Source organism: Dipodomys ordii, unplaced genomic scaffold (genome assembly GCF_000151885.1).
Source record: "Dipodomys ordii isolate 6190 unplaced genomic scaffold, Dord_2.0 Scaffold40, whole genome shotgun sequence".
In the NCBI taxonomy this organism is placed as follows: Eukaryota; Metazoa; Chordata; class Mammalia; order Rodentia; family Heteromyidae; genus Dipodomys; species Dipodomys ordii.
In genome coordinates this window covers 11,144,469-11,156,750 of record NW_012267256.1, presented here as the reverse complement: position 1 = coordinate 11,156,750, position 12,282 = coordinate 11,144,469, and the positions used below count along the sequence as shown (strand labels likewise).

The window sequence follows — 12,282 nt, the reverse complement described above, 5'->3', positions numbered from 1 at the left end:
ATGCCTTTCCTCAGAAATTTCACTCACTCAGCCAGAGACAGGATGGCTACACCTGTAATCCTAATTCCTTGAAACATCTTAGATTGGGAGGATTAAAGTTTATGACATGCACAAGCACAAAGGTTTGGGGGGGACTCTATCCCAATAAAAAGCTGGACAAACAAGTTATAAATAGGATGACTGTAGTCCAGGCTGGCCCAGGCAAAAAAATGAGACCATATTAAAATTATATATATATATATATATATATATATATATATATATATGCAAAAAGGGCCAGCAATGTGGCTGCTCAAGTATGAGCAAACTTAGCAAGTTGGAGGGTTGAGTTCAAGCCCTACGATGACCCCCCCCACAATAAATTTTATTCACCACATTCTAGCACTTGATGTTCACTCAAGATCAACTCTGCCTCCACCCCTCCCATCCTCCCTCTGTCCGTCACAAGCTGGTCTTCCTTAAAATCCCACTGTCAGGCAGACAGCATTGCCTGTTAGGCCTGCGCTGGCTTTTCCTCTGAAGACACTCTGAATAGGAGGAGGCCTGAGAACAGCTAATTATCCATCAAAGAAATCATGGTGCGACTGAGACGCTTCTCAGCAAGCACAGTCCTCCACAGAGAGTCTGATAATTGGATAAATAAGGCTCTCAAGGGCAAGGAGGAGAGATGCAAATGCTCTTTCTGTGGCTTTCTTTAATGGAATCACTTGTTAAAGGGATGGCACAGAGCGTAACGAGCTCATTACAATCTCTGTGCCTGTGATCTCTGCACACACCCCTGTGGCTGCCCCAGGATGAGATGCCCTTGATGCCCTTGCTGGGCCTTGGTCCCGACTCATGCTGTGTTCTTTCTGCTCCCACCAGAAGGCAGCTGGCAGTTCAACCATCAGCTGTTGGATCACATGAAAAATAATCCAGGAGTTGGTTCAAACGTGTTCCTAAGCAAACAACCAGTATTAGAAAAAGGAAAAGGAAAAAAAAGCAATGTGGATGTGGAAACAGGAATGCTGAGCTCAGATTTGGATAATCCTTTGTAGCAACCACATTTCTACAGCTGTCTCCCATTCCAGAAATGCCGTATTTGTGCTGGTGAGGGCTGAAAATCCCTTGCCTGGGTCTGTCTCCAATCACAGGAGTCTACTTCTGGGCTTCCAGCTACGGAGGCTGAAGGTGGCCGGGTGGAACCACCAAGCTGCTGATTTGAGGTTCAGTCATTGCTGGGATGAGCAATGTTGAGCAACAGCTGGATCTCAGTGCAAGGATCTCATAAATACCTAGTCCTTGAGAGGCCTGAGCAGCTCTACTGTTAACAGAGGGTTTGATTTTGTTATAGGGATTCTGACGTTATAATAAAAGAAACTCTGATCTAGTGTTTTGTTTTTGTTTTTGTAATCGGTTGTGGGGCCTGGGCACTGTCCCTCAGCTCGTCAGCTCAAGGCGAGCACTCTACCACTTGAACCACAGTGCCACTTCTGGTTTTCTGAGTGGTTTATTGGAGATAAGAGTCTCACGGACTTTCATGCCTTGGCTGGCTTTGAACCGTCATCCTCAGATCTAAGCCTCCTAAGTAGCTAGGATTACAGGCGTGAGCCACCAGCTCTTGGCTTGATCTAGAGTTTTTTTTTTTAAAACTAAAAACAAAAAAAAATGAACAGCAGCTTACCAAAGTAGAGGTACCTAGGGACAGTACTCCTATGGGATGTAAGTTGAATCATGTCCTTCTTAGCCCAAAACTTACTTCATCCCACTAAAAGACAAGGTAAAGAAAGGAAACACCTCAAGAGGTGGAGGAAATGAGGCTTCTGATAGGCTAATAAGTCCTTGGGGGAGGAGGGGTGGATGGCAGATGCTTGTCAAAGGTGCCTTGAGTTCTACTCTCACAGTGATACACAGAGAGCTTTATCGCCATTCATTCCTGCATGTGTGACTGGCTGCCACTCACACCAGACCAGACAGCATCTGTCATTAGGACCACAGCACTGCTGTGCCCTACATGTTAAACCTGTCCCATTAGCACATCTAGAGTTCCTCAGCAAAGTCAAGGGAAATCTTTTCTAAAAGAAATAGGAGCCAGGCACTGGTGGCTCACACTTGTAATTCTGACTACTCAGGAGGCTGAGATCTGAGGAATGCAGTTCAAAGCTAGCTCCAATTAAGCACCCAAAAGGCTGGAAGTGGAGCTGTGTTCTCAAGTGATAAAAAGTGCCAGCCTTGAGCAAAGAAAGCTCAGGGACAGTGCCCAGGCCCTGAGTTCAAGCCCCAGAACCGGCATAAAGATAAAAACAAAAACAACAAAAAAAGAAGGAAAGAGTCAGGAACCTTTGTCCTTACCAACATGACAATACTTCTGGGAAGGATTCATTATTGAATGAGCTTAGAGGTCTTTTCTTAAAGGACCTTTCTTTATGTGAGAGGATGTGGGAGAGCCACGGGACTGCAGGTTTTTGAGGAGATAAAAGGACTAAAAAGAAGAGAGAACTAACAGAAGTAAGGAAGTGATGTCTCCCAAGGTACTTAGTCAAATTACCATACTGGCTTCACCAGACCTAAATGGATCGCTTCCATTTCCACCACAGAAATACGATAGAGGCTTAGGAAAGGGAAGAGTTAATCTACTCTTGGCTCAAGACTCACCAAACCAACCCCTCTAAAGCACTGATGAGAGAGCTGGAAAAAAAGAACTCTACACACTCAACAGCAGCACAAGAGGCTTAGACAACACGCTCGGGAAATTCCTTGGCGTTTTCATGTGGTGAGATTCTGAACCAAGTTCATTCTCTCGCTGTGTTCTCTTGAACAAGCTATCAAATATGGCAGCCAAGGAGCCAAGAACTGGAGGAAGTGTCTTCTACTATGTCTAAGAGTAAAGACCTGACTTCCAATCAGTAACTAACCTTGACCTTTCTGTGCATTGCGGGGGGTTCTGTTTTTCGTGATACCAAGTTGGGCCATAGCAACCCGCCTAGACTCGCCCTTCCCCGCACTCCTGTATCTCCTAATCACTCAGGGCACTAGCGCGTTCCAAACCCCATCATGCTGTAATTAAGGGATAATGGTTGCAGCAAGGAGTAGAAAGAGTTATAAATGACTCCCATGGGTGATTAAAGGCTGACAGGAAGATGAATAACTAGAATTCATTTGGTACAAGTTTATTCCAGGCCACAAGGCATTCTCCCCCCTCCTCCCCCCCATTATAGGATAAGGTTTCTGAACGGATACAAACAGCCTTTCAAAGCAAATAGGTCCACACCCTCATCTTCTTCTGGGGAAATGGGGAAACTGAATGTCTGTCATCTGGAATATGGATTAGGGGATGTTGGTTATGTGAGCTCTAAGGCTCTTTGCCTTTTCCTTGTGCGTGCATGTGTGTGTGTGTGTGTGTCTGTCTGTCTGTCTGTGTCTGTGTCTGTGTGCACGTGCATGCCAACACTAGGTCTTGAATCTAGGTCCTCAGTATTCTCCCTTAGCTTTTTTACCCAAAGCTGGCACTCTACCACTTGAGCTACACCTCCACTTCTGGCATTTTAGTGGTTAATTGGAGATTAAGAGTTTCGTAGATTTCTCTGCCCAGGATGGCTTCAAACTGTGATCCTCAGATCTCAGCCTCCCCCCCCCCCAAATAGGTGGGATTACAGGTGGGAGCCAATGGTGTCTGGTTTCTGTATGCAAACTTTAAGTGAAGATAGAAAAAAATACAATTCAATAATTGCAGGAAATCTGTGTGAACATGTGTGCATGTATATGTGCATGCATGTGTAAAGCCACAGGAAATGCAAGAAAGCCTGTGTTTTTCCCTTCATGGTAACTTTGAAGACTGGCCAGCAAGGCAGAGGGCTGTGGCTAGACACCAGAACTAAAGAAGATTTCATCTCATCAGTATGATTTGATGTTATGCTTTATGTAAAAACCCAGAAATAATAAGGCATAGTTTTTTAGGTTATAGAGGGAAAAATGCTTGATATAGCATTAAGAATTCTCAAAATAGGGCTGGGAAGGTGGCTCAGTGGTAGAGTGCTTGCCTTGCATGCATGAGGCCCTGGGTTCGATTCCTCAGCACCACCATATAAGCAGAAAAAGCTGGAAGTGGCGCTGTGGGTCAAGTGGTAGAGCGCTAGCCTTGAGCTGAATTGCTGAGGGACAGCACCCAGGCCCAGAGTCAGGCCCCATGACTGAGAAGAAAAAAAAAAGAATTCTCAAAATACACAAGGGAAGTACATGAGCAGCCATGCTTGTGGGGCATGTATGCTGACAAGTGACCCTTCCTAGTCTCCCATCTATCAACCACTATGAGAAATCAAAGCTAACCCAGCCTTTCAGGCCTTTAAGTCCAGCTCCTTGCTCTCCAGTATGCTAGATGCCATGCACATGTTGCTACTTCAGCTTAATGAATGAAAATGAAATAATATATTACATTAGTTGTGTTGAGCTGAAAATCTGTCTTTTAAACAAGTTAAAACACTGCAGCCACATGACTTCCTTTTATGTCCCTCTGCACAGAAGAAAAGCAGAGCTTTCTGGGCACTGGTGGCTCATACCTGCAATCCTAGCTACTTAGGATCCTAGAGGAGATCTGAGGATCATGTTTGGAAGCCAGACCAGGAGGAAAGTCTGTGAGACTCTTATCTCCAATTAACCGCCAGAATACCAGAAGTGGCACTGTGACTCATAATGGTTGCGTGCTAGCCTTGAGCTCAAAAGCTCATAGAGAGTGCCCAGGCTCTGAGTTCAAGCCTTATAACTGACACACACAAAAAAAAGAATAAAGAAAGAAAAGAAAACCAGAGCTTATTCATTTCCAGTAAGAGTGTATCCACTATAATCTAAATTACACTGATGAGGGAAGAAACCCTTTCTTGTAAAACAGAACCAGAATCTGGGTGCTGGTGGCTCATGCCTGGAATCTTAGCACCAGCAGGAAAGTCGGTGACTCTCACCTCCAACTAACTACCAGAAGAGCCAAAAATGGTAGCACTCTAGCCTTGACTGAAAAGCTAAGGGATAGTGTATAAATCCTGAATTCAGGCCTCAATACTGGCACCAAAGAAGAGAAAAAGAAGAGAGAGAGAGACAAGGACAGAGACACAGAGAGAAAGACACAGAGACAGAGAGAATCAGACAAACCATCTTTAGAAGATCTCTTTAGACAGAAGTCTTAGAGTTATCGTAGTTCATTTCCCCTCAAGCTTCAGAGGAGGCTGGAAGATAACAGATGCGTGATCCAGACAAAAGACGGACCGTGGGCCCTTGAGCAGCCTGCGTTTCTTACCTGTACACAGTATGAGGGACATACACTTCTCGGATGGGAAATTCCAAAATCTCTTTGTGTGGCCGAGTCCGGTTTTCGGGGAAGGGTTTCACAGGCAACATTTCAGGCGTCAGGCAACCGCTGATCACCTCTGGAGCGGGAGATATTTCCAGCTTGAGTAAGCCTAAAGGCAACACCACAGCACGTGGTCAGTAAAGACAGGATCATGCCATGAGGGACCTGATAATAAGCATAAAATATACAAGTCCAAGAGTGTTCTTAGTGCTTACAGCTAAATGGGAAAACCTCCTATCATGACAATGCTTTGGGGTTTGGCTTCTATAAAATAAATATCAAGAATTTAGTAGGAAATGAATTAGAGTTCCTTCTAGAACTATACAATATTATGAGTGCCTTGTTTCGGTAGCCTGGTAATCCTAGCTATACAGGAGGCTGAGACTTTGGAGGATCATGGTTTGAAGCCAGACTGGGCTAAATTTTTTTTTAAGATTTCATTTTCAATGAACCAGAAAAAAGCAGGGCTGGAGGTGTGGCTCAAGTGCTAGAATACCAGCTGTAAGCCCGAAAGCCAAGCAAGTGTTCACGGCCTGAGTTTAAACCTCAATACCAACACCATAAACAAACAAACAAAAGTGAACAACAAGAAACATAGTAAATTTCCTTCATCACCTGGAGTAAAAATGGATGGTTTTCAAACTCTGCTGTTCTAGGGTACTTCAGAAATGCCGTATGAGTCATTGTGCTAAGGATATCTCCTACCAACATATCTCACATTCTCTTCCTCTCCCTCTCCCTCCCCCCTCTCTTTCTCTCTCTCTCTCTCCCTCTCTGGCTCTTTCTGTCTCTCTGCAGATTTAACTGAGGGCTAAGCAAGTGCGCTATCACTTAAGCCATTTCCCCAGCCCTTCAATTTTTTTTCAGATAGGGTCTCATGCTTTTGCTCTGGTCTGGCTTTGGTCATGATTCTCATACTTCTTCCTTCCAAGAAGCTGGGATTACATGTGAGCAGCACCAGGCCCAGCCCCATGCACACTTTTTTTTATACTAAGATTCCATACAATGTTTTACTTGATAAAAGAGGGCTTTTCTATTCCAACAAGTATCTGATTATCTGAGAAACTAGACTTAAAGTACATTTGTAGAATGGACCCCTCAAGAAAAATACAAAGTATTGTAGGTTTACTAAAATCCACTAAGCAGACCACTTTAGATTCTTAACTTTGATGGCAAAACCCCACATTGTACTTGGAAAATGATTTTTTTTAACTGTAGTCTTAGGCCAAGAATGTCTAATTGCATTAAATGGTTGGGCATAGCCCAGGAGGATAAAGACAAGCCATCCATACCTGGGATTGACTTGACTTTTCTCTGTAAGGATGAAGATCTCTTGTAGTCAGCTAAGAACTTGAACAAGTCTTCATCACTAAGACGGTCTCCCTCCTGCGGGAAAAACAAGTTGGGTTAGTGTAGGTAGACATACTGATGCCTGTTGAATTTAGGGTCAGAGATTTGTAAGACTTTTGAGTTCTAACAAGAATGTCACCAAAATTGGAATGGATGGGACTTAAGAGTGCATTCCAAGGTAGACTGCACTTTCTGGGTGCATTTGAGAATTCTAGGGAGGTAAATTTTTTGTATGTGTGCATATACTGAAATTGGGGCTTGAGCACTCTACCACTTGAGCCACACCTCCGGCCTGGCATTTTGCTGGTTAATTGTAGACACAATTTCACAGACTTTCCTGCCTGGGCTGGCTTTTGGAGCAGGTAGGATTACAGGTATGAGCCACTAGTGCTCAGCTTAGGAAGTAGAAAAGAAAAAAAAATAGTCTTAATACTTATTGAGCAGACAAAGAATGCCATCTGGAATGGGCCATCTCCTATGTGTAACAGAATCCTGCCAAGCTGGCACAGGATAGCAGCTGGTAGGGAGAAGACATTTCTCAGTAGAGAAAGGACATCTTGGCCAGATTCTCTTCATAACCTTATTGAAGGGATTAACCACTATAATCAAGTTAGATACTTCGTAATAGTGGGGCAAAAGCACCACTTACTGTGTCTAACACTCAGTGAGCACCTACTGTGTCCTGGGCACTCTGAGAAGAGCTCTATATGCTTTGTGTCATCCAACTTCCCAATAGCCATGCGAAGCAAGCACCAGCAGCCCCTCTGTTGTAGATGATGACCCTGAGGCCTGGTGAGGTGAATTAGCTTTCTCTCCCCTCACTACAATACAATCCCCATAGAGGCCCCAGCATCTAGGCACAAATCCAGATTCACTGTGATGTAGATACCTGCTTGAAAAAGCTGTTAATGGTCATGGTGGTGGCTTTGAAGCTAGATCCAGCTCCATTTTCCTCCAGAGAGAGGGCTCGTTCGGACAGTCTTCTGGATTGGGACCAAGTCCTCCGCTCACCTGAAGAGCTTCTTCCTTTAAGACAAACAATTGCCTTTCTACACTGTACTTTGTTTGAACACACAGTAGTTATTCATTTGTTTTTTGCCAGGCCTAGGGCTTGAACTCAAAGCCTGGGCACAGTCCCTGAGCTCTTTTGCTAAGGCTAATGCTTTACCACTCGGAGTCACAGCTTCACTCCTGGTTTTCTGGTTGTTCATTGGAGATAAAGAGTCTCACAGACTTTCCTGTCTGGGTTGGCTGCAAAGTATGATTCTCAGATCTCAGTAGCTCAGGGTAAAGGTATGAGCCACTAGCACCTGGGCCTTTCACAGCAATCACTAATTTAACCATATTTAAGGTATGGGTAAAGTTGCTGAATGGGGTCACCATGGATCTGACCGCCATTGTTCCTCATAGACCCAGCCTTTGCTAGGTGAGGAGTCCTGCAGAGTGAAGGGTTGGTATCAGCCCTGGGCTCCCTTTCTGGAGACTAGGGCAGGCCAGAAGCTACCAGTATGAGTCCCAGGGCTGAAACCAGATCAGGCTCTCCTGATAAGCTTTATTTAGTCAGCTCTGGGTTTGCTATGGTTTTATTTCTACATCTGCATTCCACTGGGAGAGGTGTGTAGGACTCAAACAACCCTGAAGGCATCTGGGATCTCACCCTAAGTACACAGTGGTCAGCCTATGTACATCCAGCTTCTAGCTTGCCTCTGCTCTATAGGGCAGACTGGACATTAGGACTGACCTTTCTACTGGAGTCTATGGACAGGATCCTGAAACTTGGTGTAGTTGTTTTTCATCCCTCTTACTTAGGTAGAAGTCTTGTGGCTTTGAACCAGAGAAACTAGGGTTCTGTCGGGAAGAGTCAAATGGTCTAGAACTCTTATAGTTACAACCTGCTCTGGAGGGCTATCTTCTCCCTGATTCTTATCTCAAAGCCAAGTTGGAACTTCCTTGTGTCCACCTAAACACAGCACAAATACATTGCATCTCTGTGGTTCAGGGTACTTGATCTTAGCCAAAGAGGCTTCAGCTAAGCCCTATTTCTGAACTGTCTAGTTTACGGGGCCTGCCCAACTCCCCCACTTAAAGATTTCCAATAAGGCTATGCTCAGATGTTGGCATTAGAACAATTGTGATGAGCCAGTCTAAATGAAGAAAAGGGGCATTCATGACCCATTAGCAGTTACACAACAATAATAGCAAACAGTCACGCAATAGCAAACTCTTTCTACTCCCTTCTCTGGAGAAAGACAAACATTTCAGACATGGTAGAGATAAGAGGTAAGGGTGGGGAGAAGAGAAGAGAAACAGGATCTGTTGAGGGAGGGGAAAGCAAGAGGGGTTTGGGCTAATGAGAATGAAAGAGGATGGTCTAAACAGATTGTCAGCCAGCATAAAAACAATGAAACCCGCTCAAACTGTATTGGGGGAGAGATGACAGGGGTTCATTGGAATATACTGTATACACTCATGGAAAGGTTACAATGAAATATCTCCTTATATAGCTAGTAGAGCTAGTACATGCTAATTTTAAAAAGTAGCAGAGGTAACAAATGCAGAAGAAATCAAAAAAGGAGACAAATATTTGCTGAGTACAGAGGCATTTAGGAAAACAGAAACCTCGTTCTTGGCACTGGAGTTGGATCTACTGGGAATCTCTCAAACATTTAGGCAGTTTTACACCTTCACCTTGCAGGAAATTAATTGGTCACATCAAGGGAGAGGTGGTGAATGGCAATAACAAAAAAGAAACAAGGGAAATAATTTAGGACCGTACTAGATACCCTTTTGGCACCCATTCTTATTTTCACTGCACTTGGCAAAATAAACTTTCAAGAGAATGGATATTTTCCTGAGAACTGAGTCTTGCTTTTCAAAGTCTTTCCATCTTGGTTGTTACATTATAGATGTCTGACATTTCTTGTTATTTCTGAGAATTTTATTTATTTATTTGGTTGGGGGTTTTGGTTGGCCATGAGGCTTGAACTCAAGGCCTTGGCAGTTTACCTAAGCTTTCTTACACTAGGCTAGCAGTCTACCACTCTGAGCTACAGTGCCTCTTCTAGTTTCCTGATGGTTAATTGGAGATAAGAGTTTCATAGGCTGCTTCCCCAAGTTGGTTTTGAACCTTGATCCTCGCTTCTCAGCCTCCTGAGCAGCTAGGATTACAGGTGAGAGCCACTGGCACCTGGCAATAATTTTATTGTTTGACAGTGGGCATTGATTACTAAAAATATCTTTTTGTGGTGTGTGTGTGTATATGTTGGTACTAGAGCTTGAACTCAGGGCCTGGACATGTTATATCCACCGGAGTCACAGATTTGTGTGTGTGTGTGTGTGTGTGTGTGTGTGTGTGTGTGTGAGTGTGTGTGTGTGTGTGTGTGTGTGTGTGTGTGTGTCTCTCTCTCTTGCACTTTCAATCCTCAGATCTTGGCACTCTAAGTAGTTGCACTGACAGGTACATGCCAGCAGCTTTAGGCTTTGAAAATTAACTTTCAAAATGTTAAGGCTATAAGAACATATTTTAAATTCCATGAATGTCTGTGATAACTGGGGGAATCTGTTCAACCAAACATAAGCAAGTCAGCCTTGATAACGTCTATTCTGTTTATCCTGCCTTCTGCTTTCCCTGTGGATGGCCGAGGGTGGGCACACTTGGGAGCCCTCTGCTTCTGGATGTAGATGAGACTCTTACCAGCCACGGGCTCTGCTTCCGCTCCCTCCCTTTCAAGGGTGGAGAGGTTGAAAACGTTTGCTAAGCTAATGGGAGCCCAGGCGAAGGGCATCCGGTATTTCCCCAGACGCTGGCAGAAGGCCTCTGCTTGAAGTTTCAGTTTTTCAATCTTTTCTTTGCTCTAGAGGGAAACGGAAAGAGAGGAGCTGGAATAAACAATACAGCATCAGCACCACGCCAACTGCCCCTGTCTCACCTGACAGAGGTCCCCATAGACCAAACCCACCAAGGGAAAGGAACCAGCAGAACAATGACTGGCTCACACCAGGAGTCTCTTAGCAAGGAAACAGATTATACAAGGGAGAGATTAGATTCACTACATTCAATTAGTAAACTAGATCTTCTGTTAAAAGGAGACATGTACAGAGCTTTTCATACTGGTGAATTTTTTGTTGTGGGGCTTGAACTCAGGGCCTGGGCACTGTCTCTGAGCGCTTTTGTTCAAGGCTAGCACCACTGTAAGACACAGCACCATTTCTGGTATTCTGGTGGTTAATTGGAGATAAGAGTCTCACAGACTTTCCTGCCAGGGCTGGCTTCAAACCACAACCCTCAGATCTGAGCCTCCTGAGTAGCTAGGATTATAGGCATGAGCCAACAGCACCCAGATATGGTATAGTGGTAAATTTCTAAAGGATTCTTTCAGGTATAGTTACATGATTTTCATTCTCTTGAGAGAAACCGGAGGAAAAAAACTTAAGACATGATCTGTCAGATTTCCGAGAGCATGTGTTTTACAAAAGTCTGCTTTGAAAACTCCAAAAAGATCTATAGATTAAACAGAAACCGTTTTTGGTACTTGTTTACTAACAATAATTGCATTCTTTTTAAGTTCAGACTAAGTGATGGATTTTAAAACACAAGTGTGCTGAGTTCAAGCAATTTTATTTGAAGTTTATGAGTCTGGTTAAGGATATTTTTTCCCCCAAAAGGCTATGATCTGAAAAATCACTGAGGAGCTTTTGCAAATGGGTGCTGGGAAAAGTTATGGCGTAGGCTCCATCGGGCTAATTAATTTAGGATGGGGTGGTCATAGCCAATTCCCCACAGGACCACATCCATGTTGTGGAGGAGGCTTTGGCCCTGTTTTAGTGGTATGGGGTCTTGGAAGTCCTCTCAGGCAATGAGGTATGCCTTTGTTTCAATGGAATGTTATAGTCATTCATTGATAGCTAGAATCATGAGTGAGTTCAATACTTTATTTTCTTTTTGAAAAAGACCATTATTGATCACTGGTTTCTCTTTCCCATTTTGTTTAAATACAATTTAGACACAGTGTGTACTATGTCCCTGTCTGAAACAGTATGAAACCCCAAGAGTACCTCTGAAAATGTCTACTTATCCCAATATATCACCATTTTGCAATATTCAAAGCTCCTACCTTTCCACCTTCACTTTCTCTGATCACCATGTAAGGCTCTGCACAGTCTGCAATTTCCCCCTGTTGCAGGACTTTTTCAATCTAGCAACAAAAACAGTATTAAAACAGAGCAAGTGAACTACAGCCACGTAAAATAGAATCTATGCAACGATTACAATTAGGTTTATAACGAAATTTGATGACACAGGACAACCATAACGTTTTCTGATTAAAAAACAGTATACTGCATAGAGTTTTTTTTGGTAAGAAAAAATAGAGACTACCATAGAGTTTTTGGTGAGACAAATATCATAAAGGTACATTTCAAGGATGATAGTAGATACACAGCAAAATGTTAATGGTGGCTATCTTTGCATAGTGGAAGTATGTGGTTTTTAAAAATTTTTCTTCCTCACCCCAGAAAGAACGGCAAAAATCAAGAACTCTAACAACAACAGATGCTGGAGAGGATGTGGACAGAAAGGAACCTTACTTCATTGTTGGTGGGAATGTAAACTT

General features: G+C 43.5%; 1 protein-coding gene across 4 annotated transcripts in view; it reads right to left on the bottom strand.

The window, feature by feature from the left end:
- Positions 1-12,282, bottom strand: part of Dock8 (dedicator of cytokinesis 8) — a 178,872-nt gene that overhangs the window by 77,684 nt on the left and 88,906 nt on the right. For all 4 annotated transcript variants that reach the window (XM_013018441.1, XM_013018443.1, XM_013018442.1 and 1 more), the window contains 5 exons: positions 11,785-11,865; positions 10,365-10,524; positions 7,560-7,696; positions 6,613-6,706; positions 5,267-5,429 (listed from right to left, as the gene is read on the bottom strand). In XM_013018441.1, the coding sequence (XP_012873895.1) occupies positions 5,267-5,429; positions 6,613-6,706; positions 7,560-7,696; positions 10,365-10,524; positions 11,785-11,865 (635 nt within the window). The remainder of the gene's footprint in view (positions 1-5,266; positions 5,430-6,612; positions 6,707-7,559; positions 7,697-10,364; positions 10,525-11,784; positions 11,866-12,282) is intronic.